At 40.6% G+C, this 15075-nt stretch overlaps 1 protein-coding gene across 1 annotated transcript; it reads left to right on the top strand.

Moving 5' to 3' along the window:
- Positions 1-324: 324 nt before the first annotated feature.
- Positions 325-2154, top strand: LOC126697746 (uncharacterized). The gene is made up of 2 exons (XM_050394844.1): positions 325-702; positions 1426-2154. Exons 1-2 carry the CDS (start codon positions 325-327, stop codon positions 2152-2154), a joined length of 1107 nt encoding a protein of 368 aa, XP_050250801.1.
- The last annotated feature ends 12921 nt before the right edge of the window (positions 2155-15075 follow it).

Below are 15075 nucleotides of genomic sequence, written 5' to 3'. Positions count from 1 at the left end.
AAGGAAGAGAGACCAACCTTCTACTACTATAAAAGCCCCAATACCCTCACAAATCAAGATACGCATAATTTACCCCTCTCTAATACTCTAGAGTTGAGAATAGTTCTAATTTGACCTTCGGAGGGTATTTGGCCAACACCACACTGATGCCCTCTGTTAGGTCACTTCTTTCTTCTTGTAGGTCGCTATTTCAAGCGTGCAAGGATCGTGTAGCTCACTGGTGATTTTTACGGCATCATCAGTTGGCGCCATCTGTGGGAAACGTCGAGTTTAGCCAGATTATCGCTTCCCGGACATAAGAGTTGCATCGTACTCACTCACTCGATGGCTACAACCAACAATGTTCAAGGAGACGAATTGCTGCGATCCACTGCATTGGAGAGGCAGGTCCAAACTCTCATGGCAGCAGTGGAACGTCTCACAAAACAAAACCATGATCTAGAGGAACAGCTACGCCAAAGGGATGCAGGACACAATGTTCAAGAGGAAAACCAAGAAGGTACCAGTGCCGAACGAAGGGAACAAGAAAGGCCAGAGGGCAGTAACGCCCTAAGCAGACCAGAGCGGCAAAATATGAGCCTTCCATCTCTCATGGAAACGGCCCCTCCACCTATTGTAGCAGAGATGCAGGCGATGAAGGAACAGATGGAGGTCATGATGAATGCCCTCAAGGGACGAGTGTCCAATGATCGTGATGACCTAGTAAACAGGACCGATTCACCGTTCACTACCTCCGTCAACTCTTTCCCCCTACCACAGAAATTCTGCATGCCCCAAATCGAAAGCTACGACGGGGTCAAGGACCCCCTCGATCACCTAGAAACTTTCAAGACCCTAATGCACCTTTAAGGAGTACCAGACGAGATCATGTGTAGGGCCTTTCCTACGATGCTAAAGGGTCCTGCAAGAATTTGGTTCAGTAGATTAACGCCGAACTCCATCAACACTTTCAAGGAGTTGAGCGCCCAGTTCACCTCACACTTTATTGGGGGACATAGGTACAAGAGGTCTACTGCGTGCTTGATGAGCATCAAGTAACGAGAAGACGAGATGCTGAGATCCTACATAACACGTTTTAACAAGGAGGCCCTTTTAATTGACAAAGCGAATGATAAGATACTCGTAGCAGCATTCACTAACGGGTTATGGAAGGGTAAGTTTTAGTTTTCTTTATACAAAAATGACCCAAAAACCATGTCAGACGTGCTCTACAGAGCTACCAAATACATGAACGCGGAAGATGCATTGTTGGCCCGCGAGGAGAAGCCCAGAAAGAAGGAAAGGCAGGAGGACACATGAAAGGATAGGGGGCGAAAGATGGCCAGAAGCAGAGATCGACGAGATGAAAGACACTCTAGACCCCCCGCTGGGAAGTTCACGAGCTTCACACCATTAACTGTCCCGATAGATCAAGTCTTAATGCAGATCAAAGACGAAGGAGCCCTGACGTTCCCTAGAAAGCTAAAAGGAGATCCTAGCAAGAGGCCAAGGGATAAGTATTGTCACTTCCATCGTGACCACGGGCACGACACAGCTAACTGCTACGATCTGAAACAGCAGATTAAGGCTCTTATTAGACAAGGGAAGCTACAAAGGTTTGTCAACAAGGAAAGAACTGATCTGCCCCAGGAGCAGGCCCCACGACGGGAGAACGAGCACCCTAGACCACCTATAGGGGACATAAGGATGATCGTAAGGGGCACTATCGTGGCCGGATCTTCCAAAAAAGCCCACAAAACCTACCTCAGAATGGTCCATAGCATCCAACTTACAGGATTTGTACCTAAAATGCCACAAATAAACAACCCCATCATCAGATTTTCAGAAGATGATGCTCGGAGACTTCACCATCCGCATGACGACGCACTTGTGGTCAGCTTGCAAATAGGAGATTATAACATGCATCGGGTCTTTGTCGACAACGGTAGTTCAGCGGACATACTATACTACCCGGCGTTCCAGCAAATGAATATTGACAGGGAACTGTTAACACCAACGAATGCCCTTCTCGTGGGATTTGGAGGAACGAAGGTGTTCCCCTTGGGCGCAATTACACTATCTGTGACGGCAGGTGACTATCCTCAGCAGATCACTAGGGAGGTAACGTTTCTCGTAGTCGACTGTTCGTTCGCCTATAATGCCATTCTCAGATAGCCCACTCTCAATTCCTGGAAGGAGGTGACTTCAACATACCACTTGATGATTAAATTCCCGACAGAGTACGGGGTAGAAGAACTGTGAGGAAATCAAGTAGCAGCACGGGAATGCTATATTGTCATGTTAGAGATGGAGGATCAACAGCAAATGATGTGTATCGGAGAACAACGAGCACTAGCAGAGCCAGTTGAGGAACTGGAAGAGGTGAGCCTTGGTGACACACGGCCAGAACGGACGACTAGAATTGGCACACTAGCTAGTTGGCCGGTGCACCAAACGCTCACGACTTTCCTCAGAGATAACCAAGATGTATTCGCCTGGAGTCACGAAGACATGCTAGAAATTGACCCCTCAGTCATGGTCCACAAGTTAAATGTGTCGCCCTCATTCCCTCCAATTCGACAAAAGAAACGAGTGTTCGCCTAGGAGTGGGACAAGGCCATAGCAGAGGAAGTTCGAAAATTACTAGAGGCAAATTTCATCTGAGAAGTATACTACTCTGACTGGTTGGCAAATATCATCATGGTTAAAAAGGCCAACAGAAAATGGAGGATGTGTGTAGATTTCACGGACCTCAACAAAGCTTGCCCTAAAGATAGCTACCCACTCCCACGAATAGATACCTTGGTAGATTCAACTGCAAGACTCCAGCTCTTAAGTTTCATGGACGCCTTCTCAGGCTACAACCAGATTAAAATGGAAGAATCTAATCAAGAGAAAACCTCCTTTGTTACAAGCCAAGGACTATTCTGCTACAAGGTGATGCCATTCGGACTCAAAAATACTGGGGCAACATACTAGAGGTTAATGAACAAAATGTTTGCGCACCAGATTGGGAGGAACGTACAAGTTTATGTTAACGACATGTTAGTAAAGAGTCTGCAAGAAGATGATCACCTAGACGACCTCAGGGAGACCTTTGACACACTCAAGTCATACAAAATGAAGCTCAATCCAAACAAGTGTGCGTTCGGAGTGACGGCGGGAAATTCCTGGGCTTCATGGTATCCCAAAGAGGAATAGAGGTCAACCCGGAGAAGATACGGGCCATAATGGAGTTGGAACCACCGAGGATGGTTAAGGAGGTCTAGAGATTGAATGGAAAAATCGCAGCCTTGAATAAGCTCGTCTCGAGAGCAACGGACAGATGTCTACCCTTTTTTCGCACTCTCAGAAAAACATTCGAGTGGACGGACGAATGCCAGACGGCATTTGACAACTTAAAGGCATATCTTTCCTTTCCATCGTTGCTCAGTCCATCCAAGCCAGGAGAAGTGCTTTACCTGTATTTAGCCGTCTCACATGCCGCTATAAGTGCAGCTTTGGTAAGAGAGGAAGATGGATTGCAGAGACCTGTCTACTTCACGAGCTGAGCGCTCCGAGGGGCAGAAGAGAGGTACCCTCATATGGAGAAGTTGGCTTTCGAGTTGATAATCGCAACGCGAAGACTCAAACCATACTTCCAAGCACATACCATCATTGTTTTGATGGACAAGCCCTTGAGAAAAGCTATGAGTAGTCCAGAGGCAGCAAGAAGAATGGCTTTATGGGCAGTAGAGCTTAGCGAGTTTGACATCCAGTACCGTCCGCGAACAGTTGTAAAAGGGCAGGTAGTGGCTGACTTTATCGCCGAATTCACCCTCGGAGAGGGCCAGGGGGTAGAGAAGAAAAAACAGTGGAATATTTATACTGACGGATCTTTGAATAGACGAGCCGAAGGTGCCGGCGTAGTGATCCAAACCCCAGAGGGAGATAAGATCCAATGTATAATCCAACTAGATTTCCCCACAACCAACGAGGCAAAATATGAAGCCTTGGTGGCAGGGTTGGACCTTGCAAAGGCTACAGGTGCGGAAAACATAGTCGTACATTATGATTCATAGGTAGTAACGAGTCAGATTGATGGCGGCTATGAGTGTAAGAATGAAAGGATAAAAAGGTATCTAGAAGAAGTGAAGTACCGAATCGGTGACCTCGAAGTCAAATTCATTCAAATCCCAAGGGAAGAAAACGAATGTGCCGACCATCTAGCAAAAGCTGCCTCAGCCGAATTTATACTTGTCTCCGAACAAGTATTATCATTTGTTCAAGTCTCCTCACTTATTAACGACGGAACGAATATGCAGGAAGTAGATTCTAAATGCAATTGGACCACGCCATTGATATCCTATCTGAAAATCGGTGCGTTACCAAACAGGAAGGACGCCGCAAGAAAATTGAAGGTCCAGACATCACGATTTGTACTGATAAAAGATGTCTTATAAAAAAGAGGTTTCTCTCAACCATACCTGAGGTTTTTAGGCCACGAAGAAGCAAGTTACGTAATGAGAGAAATCCACGAAGGTATCTGCGGAAACCACTCAGGGGCAAGGTCATTAGTACATAAGTTGATCCGAGCAGGATACTATTGGCCTACAATGCTGAAAGACGCACAAGCTTATGTTAAGTTGTGCGACAAGTGTCAGAGGTTCAGCAATTTCATCCGGCAACCGTTTGAAGAACTGACCCCCATGACGGCACCTTGGCCGTTCACACAATGGGGACTAGATATCATGGGCCCGTTCCCGACGGCGGTCAGGCAGCTAAAGTTTCTGGTAGTTGGCATAGACTATTTCACTAAGTGGGTAGAAGCAGAGGCCTTAGCCTGCATCATGAAGAAGAACATTCGAAGTTTTGTCTGGAGAAATATCATATGCAGATACGGGATACCCAGAGTGCTGGTCTTTGACAACGGTAAGCAATTCGACAAAAACGCATTTAGAGACTTCTGCTTGGAGTTAGGGATCAAGAACCACTACTCGTCGCCTGCACACCTACAGGCTAATGGGCAAGTCAAAGTCACGAACCTATCCTTGCTCAAGATAATCAAGACCCGACTTGAGGGGGCAAAGGGTATCTGGCCGAACGAATTACCAAGCGTTCTGTGGGCATAGCGGACTACAGCAAGAACACCTACTGGAGAAATGCCATTTCGACTAGCATACGGGAGTGAAGCCATCATTCTCGCAGAAGTGGGGCTCATAAGCTACCGGGTGGAGAACTACGACAAGGATAAGAACGAAGAAGCCATGCGCCTTCAGCTCGACCTAGTGGACGAAGTCAGAGTGGCAGCAGAGCAGAGGTTGGCGCGTTATTAGAATCTCATGGCAAAACACTACAACTCCAAAGTGAGGCATAGGGACTTTCAGGTCGGTGATCTTGTACTACGGAAGGTAATGGGTGCCACTAGAGATCCTTCGCAAGGAAAGCTCGGCCCCAATTGGGAAGGACCCTACAAGATCGCATCATGGTAAAGGAATGGCACCTACCACCTTGAGACGCTGGATGGACAAAAGCTGCCGCACCCATGGAACACGGAGCATCTACGAAAATACTACCAGTAGAGATAATATGAAGAACAACGACGATCCCTAATTTCCCAGTTTATTTAATTTTAGCTACAATTACTAGTTTTTCTTTGACAATTTTTGCTACAATATTTTGTGCCTTTTTAAGCCCAAGGGGGCAAGTACTTTTTTCTACAAACGTATTTTTATTTTTAAAGAGGAATATTCAGACACAACCGTATTTTTCTACTTGAATTCTCACAAAGTTCAAAAGTGAACAAGAGAAAACAACGTCCAAAAAGTGGACGGACCACCCATAGAGTGGAAATTATTATCAAGTCCACAAAGTGGACGGATCACCCATGGGGCGAATTCATTATCAATCCCACAAAGTGGACGGACCGTCTATAGGTTGCAAACTATTATTAAAGTCCACTAGCCGAACAGATCATCCAAAAAAGGATGAAGTTCCTAAAAAGTCCATAAAAATGGACGGTTACACAAAGTCCAAAATTATTATCAAGTCCACAAAGTGGATGGATCACCCATGGGGTGAATTCATTATCAATCCCACAAAGTGGACGGACCGTCTATAGGTTGCAAACTATTATTAAAGTCCACTAGCCGAATGGATCATCCAAAAAAGGATGAAGTTCCTAAAAAGTCCATAAAAATGGACGGTTACACAAAGTCCACAAAGATGGACGAATCATCCTAGATGGGTGATATTCGAAGTCCATAAAAGTGGACGGATGACAAATAAAGTATACTAAGTAGGCGAATCATCCCTGACGGGTGAAAACTCCTTAAGTCAATAAAAACGGATGGTTAGTACAAAATCCACAAACTGGACGGGTAGTCCTAGACGGGTGAAACCCCTAAGACCGTAAAAATGGCGATTAATATACGAAGTCCACCAGTTGGACAGAGCAATCCAGACGGATGACAACAAGTCCATAAAATGGACGGATAACGACAAGTTCTAAGTTCATAAGTGGACGGATACAAGCCCATCAACTGCACGGATCATCCCATAAGGTGAAAATTCCAAGTCCACAAGGAAGGACGGGATAAACTACCTAGTATTTGAGGAGGACAGTTCGTCCACAAACTAAAATTATACACAAGTCCATAAAGATGGCCGGTTCTCCATATAATGGACAACTAGAGAGGACGAAGATTTGTACATCTCATTCAAATAATAAAGATAGATAAAGCAGGCATAAAGTTGTGAAATAAAGCAACATTGACGGATAAAACCCTCAAAGGGCAATTGTTCAATACACAAAATTAATGACGGATTGTTCTCAAATATACAAAAAAAAAAAAAAAAAAAAAAAAACACTATCTACTCTTTAGGGTCGACATCTTGAACATTCTTCCTCAGCAAAAAGTTCATTTGTATTCTCTGAGGCGACGGGCATAACAAATGTCTGGGCTTGATCGTCAACGTTTATCATGGACACGTCCAGAGCAAAGTAGGCTTTCTTAAATTGACGAAGTGCGTCATCAAAACCTTGAAGGAATGAGTCTCCCAACTCGGCCAATAAGGCATCGGAATCATGGTATTCTCGGACCGCTACCTCCTTAGCTTGACAGAGCTTTTCCTTCAGGTCTTGGATCTCTTTATCTTTGACCTCCAAGGCCTTCCTCGCCTCATCTGTCTTTTGCTCAAGCTCCTTCCTCACCTACTCTGAAAGCTCAAACTTTTTCTCCATAGTGGACTTCCATTTATTAAGTTGACCCAACTCATCCTCCATCTGCTCTGCCCTTGCTCGCACACAGTCCAAAGCCGTCTCACAGTTGATGCACCGATCCATAAGCCCCTTCATCATAATCATGGACTGAAACAAAAAGTTAGTGGGGTTAGATAAAAACAAAGTGGAATGGACGGATGTAAGCTGACAGACAAGGGTTACCTATGCAATCGCAAAAAGCCCCGTCTCCCCCATTGCCTCAGTGGAGTGGTTGCCTAAATCCTCGTAGTCCTTAGACGTGATGATAGATGAGAGTTTCTCCAAGGCATATTTGGAGTCGTCATGGAGGAAGGGAGGTGGCTTCTCCTGGCTAGTGGACGGGGCCTTCATAAAACCCTTTCCAGACTCGTGCTTTGCTGGGGTGACCATCTTTGCACCTTCAGCCATCAACCCTACGACGGGCTCCAATAGGACTTTTTGTTGTTTAAGGGGACGGTCCCCTTTGGTCGGTTGCTAGTTCCTTTTAATGGACGGAATCGTCCCCTTAGGAGCCACATCGCTGGACTCCTTTCTCTTTGTAGCCTATGTTTTAATCATTGCCCTCCTCTTGGCATCGTCCATCTCTGAAAACAAGGACGGATAAAGTTATTAACTCAAAAAGCCAAAAGACATTAATGCAAAATAAGGTTGACGGACTTACGTCGGTGAGTTTTTGCGTTATATTTGACGGCTTCTGCTGTGGGTTCAGGACCGTCACAATACCAGTGGATGGTGTCCGAATTTACTAACTTTGCCCAAGTCCTTTCCTCCGGCTTGGTCTTTGAAAAAATCTTCTCAAGAAAACTAAACTCCTCAATACTAACTTATGGACGCTGTCTAACTGCAAAAGAAATGGACGGTTAAAATAGTTGGAGAAATTATAACTGAACAAATATAAAAAGAATCTACAAATTAGGACGGATTTAATACTCCCCAGGTTGTGTCGACGGGCATATATTCCGTCTCCCCTGGACGACCCATCCACTCGTCACCCTCTAAGAAGAAGTAACTACTATTCCAGTCTCTATTTGAGTTGGGTGTTTCGAATATGACCTTCAACAACGGACTCCTACTAGCAAAACTATACATCCCCCTTGACCTGTCTATTTCATCTGGACGGTAGCAATGAAGGAATTCACTCACCGTCAGCCTCCTAGCGTCATCTGTCATAACACCATAAAGAATCTCCATTGCTATGAAGACCCTCCAGGCATTTGGGGATATTTGGGTGATGGAAAAACCCAAATACTTTAGAAGCTCTCTATGCAGGGTACTTAGTGGAAACCTAAGTCCCGCCTTCAGCATCTGTTCGTACACTCCGACACTTTCTACCCTCTTGTAATAACATTTCTCTGATACATAGGGTAGATAGATTGGAATGTTATTTGGAATTTGAAAATTAGCCCTAAATGTGTTGAAGTGTTTCTCCTTGATGACGGATGTGAAGTTATGCACCGTCCACTCTAGTAGCATGATGAACTCCCTAAGTCCATCAGCACCAATGATGGATCTCAATGATTGATCCTCGCCGTCATCAAAAATATCTTCTGGTTCAGGCATCTCCATATCCTCATTTGTTGAGGACGAGGAAGAGGCGGACAGACTCCTCTCTTCACCTGGACTCTCTTGGTCTTTATGACCAGATGGGTATACTTCCTTGTAATCCTCCCCGTCACAAACGACTGACTGATTACTTGACGTACTAGACATTGCCTACACGTGACGACAAAACCTAAGACTGACGGATCTAGAAGTGATGACAGGTGTGTAAAAAAGGTCTAAGAAAATAAAATATGCATTTGCAGGACTTATGAAAAGAAAATACTCACCAAGTCTGAATAAGTGAAGGTTGACAGTTGTATCAATGATGGGTATAGCTATTTGACGGATTGCTCTCTGACAAGGTTGACGATGGCACTCTGACAATATGTTTTAGTTGAAAAGTAGAGAAATGAAAGAGGAGAAGTGTGATATATATATATATATATATATGAAATGCACAGAAGACGAAGCGACGCTTCGATCTGGGGGAAAATCCAATCAAAAAGCGACATGTGTCATACCTCATAATTGCTTGACAACCTATCAACAATGATCGCAATTCGTGTCGTCCTCTTTGAGAATCGTCAATCCCAAGAACCTTAAACCGTCACCTTATTAGTCCATCCACTCAGGCATGACGGACCATAGGGTGAAAGGGGCAACTGAAGGGGTACAAATTGGCATGGCAGACCTTCATTATGTTGGGCCTGATGGATTCTATCCCATGGGCCGACAGTGGGTAAGCCCAAGGCATAGCAGAAACCATGACTTGAAATACTTGCTACACACGCCTGAATCCTCGTAGAATCCCAAAGGAAATAGGAATCCTAGCACAAGAAGAATTCCGGAAGATATGCGTGTTAATGAAGACCTTCTCTACAAGGAAAAGTCTTGTCCATCACGTTTGGGATTATTCAAAAGGATTCCTATAAAGAAAAGACTTTTACATCAAGGAAGAGAGGCCAACCTTCTACTTCTATAAAAGCTCCAATATCCTCACAAATCAAGGTACGCATAATTTACTCCTCTCTAGCACTCTAGAGTTGAGAATAGTTCTAACTTGACCTTCGGAGGGTATTTGGCTGACACCACACCGGTGCCCTCTATTAGGTCACTTCTTTCTTCTTGCAGGTCGCTATTTCAAGCATGCGAGGATCGTGTAGCTCACTGGTGATTTTTACGACATTATCAGGACCCAAGATTCTATTAGGGAGCGAGGGGTAATTTACAACACACACATTTTACATGGGTACAAGTACAATGCACACACATGTCTATTGATCTATATAATACTTAAAATCGATTAGAACAAACAAAAAATACACTCATGTGATGTGAATACTAAATGGTATGCTAATGTTAGAAATATGATAAAATGATCGCATTTTATAGTATTTATTAGTTAGTATTTTATTTTATATATTTTAACAAACCATGTTTCAATTCTTTCATAATTAAATAAGAGATATGAGGTCTGAATTTTATCTACACCAAAATTTAATTAGCATCATAGTATGGTCACAAACAATGATCGCATTATGAAATTCTATAGCATCTATAATAATATATATGTAGTCAAAATCCAACTTATAATTGTCATGAAATGGTTTTTTAGTAAATAGGTAAACCTCAACTAAATCTTCACGCTTGTATTAAATGTTGGCACCATTCAATGGTTATTATTAGTCATGAATATCATATTACGCAAAAAGACTAGAGTCACTAGACCTATGACTTATGAGGACCTTATAATGGGTTTCAATCAAAGTTTTTAGACCCAGACTGTTCATTGAACTGTAAAAAGGAGAGGTTCAAGATTTTTGAGGTCGAACCGAGGTCGAACCGTGATGACATCATAATTAATTTAATAATTATTTTAAATATATATAAAAATATTAAATTAGTAAAAAATAGAAAAATTAACTAAAATAGTCCAATTAAAACTATAAATCCATATTTTAACTATGTCTAATATATCCATCTATAGCCCAAATATGAAATATCTATCCAATAATAATAATAACCATTTTTTTATAAAAAGAAAATTAAAAGCATAAGATTGTCTTTCCAAGTTCCATTTCCCAATGCTCACGTGACCAGCTGTACAGCTCACATTCACAAACCTAAAAAAGCACTAGAAATAAAAGTGAATGAAATTAAAGGAAGAGATTAAAAAGCAATACAAACAAAAGCAGATGAAGAAAGAATTGTGATGTTATATCCACAATATTTTTCGCAATATTTTTACAAGAATCACATCAAAATCTTATGTGGAAAATTGTTATTGGTTTTAATTTGAACCCACTACTGAAATTATTTTTTTACTCACCAATATTAGCTAATAACAATCTATTACTTAAAATTTATTGTGAAAATATTGTGGTAGTATTTCTTTATTGCCATTTCTTAATATTAAATACCACACATTTGAATAAATAAAAAAAAAAAAAAAAAAAAAAAAAAAAAAAAAAAGGGATAAAAACCACCACACATTTTCATACGGATCCAATTTATTACTCAACTCTCAACCTCACATATACTTCGCAGTTATCATTTATCACATTCACATATTCAGTTCACATCAGAGAAAAGAGAAGAGAGAGAGGAGAATCTAAAGCGCCGGTGGAGATCGGCGTTCACCAGCACTACCTCGTTCGCTGCCCCACCACCGTTCGTCCTCCTCCCCACCACCAAACTGGGTCAAATCGGCTTGTTCTTCATTTTTTTCCTTTTTTTTTTTTTTTTTTTTTTTTCATATTTGCTTGTTTTGATTCAACTTTATTGTAAGAATTGGATTTTGTTTTGTGTTTTGTGTTTGGATTATTTGAGACTTTTTTTAGAGTGAAGCAAAGTCAGATCGGCTTGTTCTTCCCAGCAGTTGTGTTTCTTTTTCTTTTGTTTTTCTATGTTTTTTTTTTTTTTTTTTTTTTTTTTTTTTTAAGGTTCAGATTCAAAGGGAACTGTGAGAAGTGGTCTGATCATGGTTCTTAGAACTGTGCGGTTGAACCACGGTTCGAATGGTTCCTTGCTTTTTTGGCATAGACCAGTTCTTAAGCTTAAAGAACCATGATTGTGAGAGGTTCACGGTTTTCCTAGTCAGACCGTACAGTCCGGTTCGGGTTTCAAAACCTTGGTTTTAATTAGTCAAAAAGTATTTTTTTTTTTGTTAGGGTCATGTGTTTTGGTATTGTCAAACCATGTGAAATTATGTGTCTTTTACTGAGTTTTAATGTGTCTTAAAGTTGTAATTGAAGACCAAGTTGAAGACACAAAGTTTGTTCAAAAAAAAAAAACTCAGGAAAAATACATTTTCGGTACTTTTTCAGCATGTACCTTGATAGCAGCTCGACACCTCTCAGAAGCTTGAAACTTACTGCCTTCTTGATAGAAGTCTTGGCACAAGCTCAATTGATCGAGCATCGCGGATCAATAAAAATTAGCAACGCAAAAAAGCCTATAACTTATTTGTTTGAAGCCCAAATTAAGATCCATTTGAACCGGTATTTAAAGGACATTATAAGCCATCTATTAGAAGGCTTTTTAGATAGAGAAACACTCCGTTTATGTGGCTAGAGTTTTGTAACGAAGTTTTCTCTATTACACCATACCAAAGAGTTTCAAAGTAAATCTGAAGATTCCATTGGTGAAGAAGCTGAAATCATAACAACCATTGCAGACCTGCTACAGTGAAGAAAACCTTCAAGAGGTTCTTGAAGTCAATTGGAGATTCCAATTGTGATTGTGGGTGGAGTGTTCATATATTGGAGAGTTTAGAGGTTCTAAAGCGATAGAAGATTTTTGCTGTAAGTTCATCTGCTAGGTTTGTAAAGTCTAGGGATAAAGGTTTTGCATTAAATATGAAACTTCTCTTTATTATAGTGGATTGCTTTTTGGGAAGGTTTCCCATCATGTTTTTTACTGTGAAACTAGTTTGTTTTATTAGTTTTCTTGGATCATCATATCTTGTCTTATTTATTATTCCATTGTGCATGATATTGACATTATATTGATGTTTGTTTGTTTGAACAAGGATTATTCATAATAGATTTAATTAACAACTTGGTTATAAAACTTGTTAATTTTATCAATCCAGGTCTAAATTTCCCAACATTTTTTTTAACCCTTTCTTATTTACTTATAAACAATTTTTTTTAGAAAATCGCCTAGACATAATTATACTTTTAGTTTTATCCAACTTATTATTTTTTTTAAAAAAATAAATTAATTAATATCAAACCAAGTAAAAGATGACAACAATCAATATGGATGCAACAAAGCGGGATAGGGTCAAATTATAAGCTACAGCAAGAAATTGACTTAATCATTCTCACATGGTATCAAATTTTGATTTTCTTTCACTATATGTACTATCATCACCGAGGAATGAATAGAAATTGAAAAAGTCATAAAAATTATCACTTAGGTTGGGGTAACTAGTGTAAAGGCAGAGTCTAAACGACCTATCTTAGAGTTATAATTGTTTTCTAAACTACGGGTAGTCTAAGTTAGTTGAGTCTGTTACTGATGTGAGTCCAAATGTCAGCATCTTATGAAATTGTCCATGTGTTAGCATCAGCGGAGTTTTTGCTAGAGTTGTTAGAGTGGTTCCACATTCTATGAAATTGGTTATTGTATATATATTGGAGTTTGTAATTAGTGTTAATCAATGAAGAATCTAGAGCTGAATTTCATGAAGAACTCTTTCATTTTCTCCATTTGTTTTTCTCTGTATTTCTCTTCTTCTTTTATTGTTTTTCCATTTCTTTTCATGGTATCAGAGCTCCATTAATGGCTTCTACTCCGAGCTCTAGTTCTTCAGCAACCCCTTCCACTACAACTACTACCACCACTCCTATAGTGAATCCATCGTTGTTGCTTCTGTTGAACATGGCGAGTATGATGATGGTTAAACTAGATTTTATCAATTATATGGTGTGGAAGCATTAGATTGTAGTAATTCTAGAAGCTTACTCCATGATTGGTTTTGTTGATGATTCATGTGAAGCTCCTATCCATTCCTAAAAGATAGTTCTAGAAGTTTCACTAGGGAGCTAAACCCTAAGTTTGTCAATTGGAAGAACAAAGAGCAGGCATTGTTCACCTTCATCAACTCCACCCTATCTCCCTCAGTCCTAGCCATCACTATGGGTCAGAAATCTATGAAGGGAGTCTGGAAAGTGCTCAAAACGAAGTTTGCTTCTGTATCTTGATCTCATGTTTTGAGTCTAAGAAATGAATTGCTAAGTATTAAGAAAGGTCCTGAAAACATTGATACTTTCATTCAAAGATTTAAAGAAGTTAGGGAAAAACTGAGTTCTATTGCTATTTTCATTGATGAAGAAGAACTTATACATTTAGTTTTAAAAGCTTTACCTCATGAATTTGCTCTGCAATAAGGACTCATAATGATGTGTTTACCATAGAAGAATTAAATACCTTATTGAATGATAAAGAAAGAGCTATTAAGAAGAAATATGAGCCTAGGGCTACAGCTATGGTTATGATTCTTTAGAGTAGGTTTAATCAATACAATAATAGAGGTAGAGGCAGAAATGGTAATCAGAGAGGTCATGGCAGAGGATTCAACAATTTTGGTCCTAATTTTGGGTTCAATAATGGTCATTTCTTTAGAAATGCCAATAATCCTACTCAATTTCCTAGACTTTAATCTAATCCTCAAGCCAAGAATGGTTCTGGTACTCACTTAAGTCAATTTCAAGGGCAAAATTTTCACAATTCAAGGCCTACCTATCATATTTGTGGCAAGAATGGTCACATTGCCTTGGATTGCTATCACCACATGAATTTTACTTATCAAGGTGGACATGCTCCAGTTAAGTTAGCTTCTATGGCAGCTAGTTCAATGGTAGCAACTGCTAATTCTGCTTCAGCATCTACCACTAATTGGCTCACTAATACAGGTTGTTCTGATCATGTGACCCCTGATCTGTCTTAACTTTCATTGCATTCTCAAGCTACTACAAGTAATGAGACTATTTTTGTTGGCAATGGGCAAGAATTGCCTGTGACTCATGTTGGAAATGGTAATCTTCTCACCCCTTCTCATAATTTTCATTTACATAATATCCTTAGGGTTCTTGATTTAGCTTCCAACTTATTGTCTGTCCATAAACTTTATTTACAAAACAATGCCTTTTGTTATTTTGATGCCATTCAGTTCTTAATTGTGGATTTACCTATGAGGAAGGATCTTTATCAAGGCCTGAGTAAGGATGGTGTCTACCCAATCCCTCTTTCTTCTCAACTCTCAGCTGATCCTGGCTTTCCTTCATCCCTTGCTTTCAAATCTTCAG

This window comes from Quercus robur, chromosome 2 (genome assembly GCF_932294415.1).
Source record: "Quercus robur chromosome 2, dhQueRobu3.1, whole genome shotgun sequence".
Lineage (NCBI taxonomy): Eukaryota > Viridiplantae > Streptophyta > Magnoliopsida > Fagales > Fagaceae > Quercus > Quercus robur.
The sequence above is the reverse complement of the archived record's forward strand: the minus strand, read 5'-3'. Positions and strand labels throughout refer to the sequence as shown.